General features: G+C 33.5%; 1 protein-coding gene across 1 annotated transcript in view; it reads left to right on the top strand.

Moving 5' to 3' along the window:
* Nucleotides 1-4,836, top strand: part of LOC128983653 (MORN repeat-containing protein 4 homolog) — a 30,227-nt gene extending 25,391 nt beyond the window's left edge. The window contains exon 4 of the mRNA XM_054403028.1: nt 4,645-4,836. Coding sequence (XP_054259003.1) covers nt 4,645-4,805 — 161 coding nt within the window. The 3' untranslated portion in view covers nt 4,806-4,836. The remainder of the gene's footprint in view (nt 1-4,644) is intronic.
* Nucleotides 4,837-10,111: the final 5,275 nt, after the last annotated feature.

The raw sequence follows: 10,111 nt of genomic DNA on the forward strand, positions 1-10,111 counted from the left end.
CAGCGCCAAATTGTTAAATACACTTCCCTCAATATGTAAAAAAAGCACTGATTTGAGTGTCGGGTTAGGGGGGTGCGGGGGGAAAATGGGGTGAAAATAGGACTTTTTTTACTTTTTTGCAAATTACTCAAAAACTGTGCGTTTTTCTCAAAATACAATGCATTACAACTATGAACGGTTCAGGAGATATTGAGGGGTAAATGTGATTTTTTCTGACGATTTCAAAAAAGTGTTTTTTTTATATTTAGGAAACCCATGGACCCTCATAAAACATTTTGTAATGGATGCCAAATCGTTGGGTAAACCTCCCTCAACATGTGTAAAAATGTTACACTGATTTTCGTGCCGTTTTTGGGTAGGAGGGGGTGAAAATGGGGTAGGGAATTTTATTCATAAGTCATTTTGTAAATTTTGTTAAGTAACAATTTTATTTTCTTTTTTAACACAAATATAACGACAATTTAACTACATGTGACTTACCTATCTGAAAAGACAAACCTACCTAGATACGTGAACACGGTGAACTTTCTACAGTTTGAATTCTTAAGTGTGTTTTATCCTTAATTAGTTATTAAGTAAATATCTGTGTCACAATAGTTATTTTCCTACAGTCACCCGACAAAGTTGGCTTCCTTGTACTGTTTATAGTACAGAAAGCTGCATATTTATACTTTGTCGTACGGTTTATACTTTGGCGCACATCAGGTTTCCACCAACGAAACAACACAAAACAGCGTGGTTCTATTATGCACGTAATCCGTGTACGCTTGGAAATAGGTTGGCAACACTTAAAGATAATAATACTATGAGCAGCTGATTGACTATTATAACTACGATTTAACCTGTCATTTCGTGTTTATAGTTTCGGTATTTATGAATTTTCTGGACTTTTCTTTTAAACGTTTTTAAAACATTCCTACGATCTTAATAAACAAGAAAATACCTTTAAAGAATTTTTTTTAGGCGCGGAAACCACTTCAAATTACAAAAACATACGGAACTATATTCTCAAGTCACAAAGCACATTTCTTGGCGAGGAAAAATAGTGGCGTGATACGGACCGGGTACTACTTTCTCTTGGGCACCTATTTGTGTTGCCAGCTGAACCTAAAAACGTGTTGTATAGTGTTTGAAAGACTAATTATTTATATGCTTTATAGTGAATGTAGGAGGCGAGTGCAGAATGATCTCGAGTGCAGCAAAGGCCTTTTGCACTCGTGTTGCACATTATAATTTTTCCTACATTCACTATAAAGCATATAAATAATTAGTCTTTCAAACACTATACAATACGTGCTACAACACGTAAACATTGCTCTCGTGTGCAGCAAAGTGCCACTTTGCCCACTAGTTACACAAATAACTATAGAGTAACTAGTGGGCGAAGTGGCACATTGCTGCACACGAGAGAAATGCTTACGCATGAGCCGTAGGCGAGTGTGGAAGGTTTCTCGAGTGCAGCAAAAGGCACTTTGCACTCGTTTTACACGTTATATTTTTCCTACAGTTACTATAAATCCTATAAATAATTAGTCTTTCATACACTATAGGACACCTTTTGAGGTAAGGTTAAATCCAATCGTTGAACGAAATGGGAAACACTGAACAGCTGATTGTTATTGTAATATGTTTAAGTGTTGCAAACCTATTTCTAAGCAAACACGGATTACGTGCATAATGAAAGCACGCTGTTTTGTGTTGTTTGGTTGGAATACTGGTGTGCGACAAAGTAAAAGCCGTGTACAAACTGTGTGAAAAAAGTAAGTATATGCATCAATTAGCAGCTTGTATAACCAAACAAAATGGTGGATATCTGGTTAACGAAGCGATTTTGAAAAAAAAGTTATGCTTGATTTTCTCTTTATTTTGACTCATATAACCATTTCCCGGAGTTTGGCTGTCTACTTAAGGGACACTCTGTATTTATTAGATTTCATATTTAAAAAAAGGAGTACGTATAAGTAAGTTTGAATGAATCAACAATATCAGGTCAAAAAAATTTATATTTTCCTACAGTCACCCGACAAAGTAGGCTTTCTTGCACAGATCATAGTACAGAAAGCTACTAATTGCTGCATATACTTATTTTTGTCTCACAGTTTTCAACCAAACAACACAAAACAGCGTGCTTTCATTATGCACGTAATCCGTGTTCGCTTAGATATAGGTTTGCAACACTTAAAAATATTACAATTACAATCAGCTGTTGCAGTGTTTCCCATTTCGTTCAACGATTGGATTTAACGAATACTATATAACCTTACCTAAGCAGGTGTCGAATAGTGTTTGAAAGACTTATAATTATTTATATGATTTATAGTAACTGTAGGAAAAATATTACACTCGCCTGCAGCTCATGCGAAAGCATTTCTCTCGTGTGCAGCAAAGTGCCACTAGTTTCACAAATAACTATTGTAATACGGATATTTACGTAATAACTAATTAATGATAAAACACACTTATGAAATCAAACGTTAGAATGTCCACTGTGTTCACGTATCTAGGTGGGTTTGTCATTTCAGGTAGGTAAGTCATATTTAGTTAAATTGACATTATATTTGTGTTAAAGAGGAAAATAAAAAGTGTTACTTAAAAAATTTACTAAATTACTTATGAATAAAATTCCCCACCCCGTTTTCACACCCTCCTACCCAAAAACGGTACGCAAATCAGTGTAAAATTTTTACACATGTTGAGGGAAGTTTACCCAACGATTTGGCATCCATTACAAACTTTTTATGAGTGTCCGTGGGTTTCTTACATATAAAAAAAAACACTTTTTTGAATTCATCAGAAAAAATCACATTTACCCCTAAATATCTCCTGAACCGTTCATAGTAGATAGGTAATAGGTAGGTAGATAGGTATGGTATCATCTTGTTCGAAATTTAATTTTAATTATTTTCGTAATCCATAATATATCAATAAAAACACATCGTTTTCGAGATATTTATAAAATAGTAAAATACGTCCCATTCCCCTCCATTTTTCTTTAAACCCTCCTTCCCAAATCCGACACTCAAATCAGTGTAACTTTTTTACACATATTATGGGAGGTCTATTAAACAATTTAGCACCCATTAGAAACTTTTTTCATGGATGTCCACGGGTTTCCTCCATTAAAAAAACAACGTTTTTAGAATTTGAAGAAAAAAATCACATTTACCCTTCAATATCGCCTGTACCGTTCATAGTAGATAGGTATTGTATGGTATCATTTTGTTCGAAATTTTATATAGATTATTTTTGTAATGCATTGTATTTTGAGAAAAACTAACAGTTTTTGAGTAATTGGCGAAAAAATAAAAAAAAGTCCTTTTCCCCCCATTTTTACTCCCTCCCCCCCCCTAACCCGACACTCAAATCAGTGTAATTTTTTTACATATTGAGGGAAGTGTATTTAACAATTTGGCGCTGGTTTGGAACTTTTTTTGGATGTCCCGGTTTAGGTCTAATTGCACTGTACTATAAAGACAGTAATAATTTTCAGATTACAAAAATGATCTCTGCAATGAGCATCATCAGGAAGCTTAAGCATAAACCTAATTGCAACTTTTTGAAAATGTAGGATTCTTTTTGGATTTATAATTGATGTTGATGTTCATAATGATAATGATGATAATGATGTGTATAATTGATGTTCATAAAGCTCTATACTATAAAAAATGTGTGAGTGGATAACCGAATAATAAACTGATTTTAATGAGTCAAAATTACAAAAAGGTGCCAGTCTTCTCAATGCAAAATTACCTGAACTAATTTTAAAATATACTTTCTCAACATGTTTTGTCCAGTTGAGTGTGATCTAATTGTAGCCCAAAAAATAGTATATTAGAAAGTTTGAAGCTGCGCACAATATGAATGATTTTGATTTAATTTGGAAATATCTTTACACTTAAAATTGATTATCGTGGTTTTATTTTTATTTAATAGTTAAAGGGTTAAAAGTTACTTAGTCATTAACTTGATGAACTGCTTGTTGAGACTCTGCCAAGACACCATACTAACTTTTTCCACTGAGAGTAAAATTAATATCATCTGCTAATAAAAATAATTATGATTATTTAAACATAAAGTAGAGTGAGATTTTGGCAAACCACCAAAATAAAATAAAAATAGTATGCTACAGGGCCCAAAACAGACACTTGTGGTTCTACGTTATTATGCCTACTATACAATATTTTAGGAGATATTTCTTAAAGATATTTAAAATATTTTTTGTTAAATTTTAGTACAGTAGTTTAAAGTTACAATATTATAAAATAAAAATATGCACACAATCTTTTGACATTTTATGTACCTTTCATAACTGTATATTTTCGATGGGTTGTATATTTTTATTGACTACGTTTTATATTTTCAAAATTGATAACTTGGAACTATCAATATTTTTTTTATAAATTGACTAGTAAATTATCAAGTTATTATCTGTAGAAACCTATTTTATTTTATTTTTAGCCTTATATAGGTGAAATTGTTCATAACGGTCCAACTATATTTCGCTGTAAAAATTGCACAAATTGTAAGCTACCTGTGGATATTTTAAGATAAAAGTGGTAACTTTAATGTAATTTAATCCTTCATCAGTGTATTTTTTTACAATAAATATATTTGTCTCTGGTAAAAATGTTATTGCATGTTCAGGAATGGTGACATTCAGTGATGGCAGTCATGGATTCCCAAAGAACGAAGGATTCTTCCAGGACTGCAAACTGGTGCGAAAGAAAAGATGCCCAGAGGTGGTTCAACGAGCTCAGAAAGTAGCGTTAATGGCAAGAGCTCAATCCGAACAAAATAATAGTTAAAACACTTAGTTTTAAAATATACAGCTAGAATATACAAATAAGTATATTTATTCTTATTACCTTTACCTTCTCATCCATGCTAATACATATGAGTTGATTAAGAAAGACTAGGGATAGATAGTGTTAGCTATTAAGCTGTACAGCTTATTGTTAGTGTTAGATTATTTGAATGGTAATCAATAAATAGGTACTTATTCACACAGGACAGAAAGTTATCAGTACCGTATGCAATAAAATAACTAGAAAAAGAATGTCTAATGGTCTAAGTTCAAGACGATAATGTAATGTCTTTGACTATCCAATAGTCAATGCTAATATTCAATAATGATAACGATCAAAATAAGTGTAATAATACAGTACATAGATAAGGAAATTATTGAAAATTAATTAAATGATTAATTTTATAGCAAACAATTTTTAGAATGATGTCAACAGAATATGAGTCAAGAACAATAACAACAGATAAACAGGTAACTAAACATGACCACTACTCTTTTTCAGTAGACTTGACCACTATCTACTTTGAAATGCATTCTATTTTATTCTGGCAATAAAAATTTGATTTGATTAAATAATACCCTGCCGCAGCAAACCTTCAGACTAAGCGAATTTCCATTTGCCTGATTGGATTTACTTAAAATGTATCCTAAAAAATATCACATTTAATCCCTATTTAAATAGAACGAGCTGTTGGCCCGTCCTACGTACGGGAATCGAGTAGTCCATTAAAACTGTACATAGTTATAACAATATTTCTATTCCTAATTCAAGCATAGTTTAAGCAGTTCAAAATTTATTGTAAAGAAAAAGCTGCCGAGATGAATTAAAAGATGTAATCTTGTTATTTCCCAACCTTTCTTCAAAAATTTGCGTAAAAAAAATCATAAGCTTTCTTTCGAAAGCTTGTGACCTTCGATTCGTATACAGCAATGGTTATAGAATCTTACCATTGACTATTGATTAATAGTCAAAGATCTTACTTAATTCCTATAATCAATGACAAAATCACAGAGTAAATAAACTAACCTCATAGTTCTACAGAATAAACTTTTATAAGTTTATTCAACCAGCTATATAAAATCAAAACTATATTGATATAAAAGTAAGCCTAGATTTTTTGTCAGACCATTCAATTATTGTCACCTTAAGTTCGACTGTTGTGTGTAAAGAACAGCCTCTTAAGCTGTTTAGTAAATCTACTGACTGGGACATATTTCGAGACAGAGCAAATGAAGAGCTTTCCCTAAAAATACCTCTTAAAACTCCAGATGACATTGATGACGCTGTAGAAAATTTTAACAATGTAATTCAACAATCCTGCTGGCAAGCGACTCCTAATATACAAAAGACAGGAACACATTTTACTTCATACAACTATCCATTACATGTAAAACGGAAAGTTGCTGAGGAGAGGAGATTAAGGAGAATTTGGCAACAGTCTAGAAATCCGAGAGACAAAACTAAATTTAACCGAGCAACTCAAAAACTTAAGAGGGATCTGAAAAATTTTAAAAATGAATGGTTTTCTGAATATACAGGTAATTTGTCACCTGATAAAACAACAAACTACTCTCTATGGAAGGCTACTAGAGGGATAAACCGTCAAAATATCTTGATACCGCCTATCTCTAAGTCCGATGGAACTTGGGCAAGAAACGATATTGAAAAATCTGAAGTGTTTGCAAACCACTTGGCCGCAGTGTTTACTCCCAATCAAAATCAAAATAATAATTTTAATAATCATGACGAAATTCTTGAGTTCATTGACTCGCCAAATCAGTTATCGGGGGTAGCGGATTTCTACCCCCGGATATTTACCCCCATGAAAAAACGCCTACGTAATTTTGACGTCACGAGGGGCGGAGCCTATACACGGTCGAGAAACAGCCCGCGACTGGAAATTTACCCCCAATATATTATTAAATAATCAACATGTAATTGTTTGATTATTAAGTGATTTGCCATAGCACGGAAATCTACCCCCGGACATCTACCCCCAGAAATCCACCCCCGGACATTTACCCCCGGATATCTATCCCCGGAAATCTACCCCCGGACATCTACCCCCAGATATCTACCCCCGGACATCTACCCCCAGACATCTACCCCCGGACATCTACCCCCGGACATCTACCCCCGGAAATCAACGGCTCTTCGGTTAAGCATTGTCTTGTAATATCCAGTATTAAGCATGCGATATGTCATTGTCCTTTTTAACATTATCTATCTTCCTAATTCAATAAGCTGTAACAGTCCTTTTTTCACCCGACCTACTGCGCCGAATGTTACAATTGAGGTGTCATTTTAAAGCCTAAGATCTTGCGCAGAGCAAAATGGTAATTAAAAAGGATATTTCGATTAGGGCTTCAAAAGGTTGACCCCTAAGCCTTTGATTTATTCCTAGAAGGTGATTCCAATGGTTGACCAACTTTCACACTATACAGTAACAGTTATAAAGGTGAAATGTGAGCAGATAACTAATTAGTTCCATTTTTAAGTCAGGTTGAAAACCAGAATAGATCGTCTGCAACTGTAAACAAGAGATGGAACACTACCCCAAAACGACTTTTCGTTCTCAATTGGCCCTCTATCAATAACCTGTGTCGCCTGTACAGCGAGGCATTTTGAGAAGGAGAAAACCGGCCGGATGAATGCTTTAGGTTTATCAATAACGAAGATAAACATGGTTTTAGTTACACACCGGTAATCTTTGAGTTGACTCATTTAAACTCATTGTAAATATTCATTGTTATTCATTTTGAAATAACTCCTTTAATACTTTGCAATTGCTCGAATTTGAGCAACATGTACACTAGTTACATATTATTGCACTTACAATTTATTTGATCCGTTTAGTTACGTGAGTCACAACGTTTTTAATCTTACTTGGTTTTGGATTTTATTACAAAACATGATCGGAAATGGTTGCAGTATTTGTAAACTAAATGTAATAACAAATTTCCAGTGACAGCTAGAAAAAATCATCTTTATCCAGCTTTACATCGTACACAGCTTTTCGTTATTTCATTGATGTCGTATTCTCCAAACAAATTATTAGTAACTTAATGAATGGTTTAAATACCTTTACTGTCAAAGCGATCCTTGTAGTCTTATATGCTACTGCAGTTTCGATAACCTTTTCATGGTATCTTCTTCAGGCTAGGGACATCATCTTCGTTCGTTTTCACGAACACGTCATTTTGAATAAAAACCATTGAATACACGGACACGAACACGAAACATTTAAACGACACATTAAACATAAACTGTACAAATACTGGGACGGCAAGAGTGTGTGGTGGCGCATGCGGACGGCTGGTCTAGACTACCGGTTGTTATCAGTCCACGCACATTCTTCCCTCTCCCCCCTCCCCTTCGTCAGATGCGATCCTTTTCTTTGAATTAATATCACCTATTCTGATTGCCGTTTCGTAAATGATGTTTGATTTAAAGGCTCTCTGTTCATTTAAGGTTTTGTGAGGTTCTTTTTTGACAGCTTTGTAGATTTCATATTCTTCCATAGTGTCCATGAATTTACCTTTTTTACATGTATGAAGTATCTGTAAATTATTGTCTATTGATGTGTAGCTGTGATTCTGGTCAATGAGGTGGTTGGCGTAGGCGGAGTTTGATTTGTTAGATTTTGTGGGTAGATGTTCTTTAAATCTAATGTTAAATGACCGAGCTGTTTGTCCTATATAGTACAGGTAAAATAGGGTTTTATAAACAACAAAATTTGTACATTCATGAAATTTCACCTGTGAGTTACTAATAATATGAGAAATGAAGATCCGATGAGTCCCCAAAATTTTGGTTGTCCTAATGCCCTTTTTGTGGCCCTTTTTGTTTCGAAGGGCCCTTGTTCCTGATTAATTTTGTTTTACGTTTAAAGTCATGTGAGGTGTGGTTTTCGATGGTTTTAGTTATTTTGAATCGTTTGGGACTAGTTTTAAGTGTATTAAACCACTCCATACAGGGTGTTTTGAAATATTATTACTTTTTACGATATTTAACCATTTATTCATAAAGTAATACAATTAGTTACCGTACCTCCATGCTCTATATAAAAGGGGATTATTGAAAATAAATGTAATTCTTTACTACGTAAGGGAAAAGGATCACAAGGAGCAAGAGAAAGTATAAAATACCCCCGTCACAGCAAACCTGCAGACCTAGCGAATTTCCGTTTTACTTACTTGATTTTCAATTAAATCTAAAAATGACATTGCGTTTAACGATTACCCAGGTTTGCTGCTACAAGGAGGCTAATAAAGTGTGTTTATATTAAAATATTAATAGCCTTAGTATAAAACAAATAAATTTGACAAGTTTGATCAAGATATATCTATAAACAAACAAACAAAATAATTTTACAATATTCTACATAAGAATAACAAGGGAATTTTAAATTTACAATTTTGGTATTTTTATCCGTAACTAAAAACCATACAAAAACACGTTAATATAGGTACTAAATTATTTGTTTTTAAGCTATTAAAAGTGTTTTAGAGAAATATTGGGAAACTTTGTGTTTTTAGGGTAAAGTAAAACTCAATTTTTACCCCATAAACCTCGTTCCCATTGTTCAGGACAAAAATGCTTGTACCGACAATGCTGCTCTGATGTCTTAGTGCTGTCCTGGTCGACATAACCACGAAAGAACCGTACTTGTATTGATTGAAAATAATTTTGAGGAACTTAAGATACAAGTTGCAAACGTCAGTATGTATGAAAGGTGTTAGCGAATTTCCCATATAGGGAATAAGCTATTACCGTAGTACTCATGGTAAGACCTGGACGCGGGACCAATTTTTTTTTTTCGTTTCGAGGTCCCTAGAGGCCAAAAACACCATCCGTTCAAATTCATATATATATATATATTTATATATTTATATATTTATATATATATATATATGTATGTGTCCGTTAGCACGATAACTCGAGCAAAAATGATCCGATTTTGATGAAATTTGGTACAAACGTGTAAACCTACGTTTATTCGATCGAGTTCGCGATCCAGCATGATCGGACCATGGGAACGGGGGTTTACAGGGGGTTTTATGGGGTAAAAATAGGTTTTTTGCATTTTTGACCCAAAAAACATAAAATTTAGCAATTTCTTTCCAAACCATTTTGTAGAGCTTAAAAAAACAAATAATTTAGTATATTGAAGCGTTATTATGCGCCTAATGGTTACGGAGAAAATTCCAAAAAACTGTAAATTTAAAATTCCCATGTTATTCTTATGGAGAATAAGTAAACTATTGTAGTTTGCTTGTTTATGATCATATTTTAATCAAATTTGG

This window comes from Macrosteles quadrilineatus, unplaced genomic scaffold, assembly GCF_028750875.1.
Source record: "Macrosteles quadrilineatus isolate MER2022 unplaced genomic scaffold, UCM_ALF_1.0 Scaffold_1__1_contigs__length_201487025, whole genome shotgun sequence".
Taxonomy (NCBI): domain Eukaryota; kingdom Metazoa; phylum Arthropoda; class Insecta; order Hemiptera; family Cicadellidae; genus Macrosteles; species Macrosteles quadrilineatus.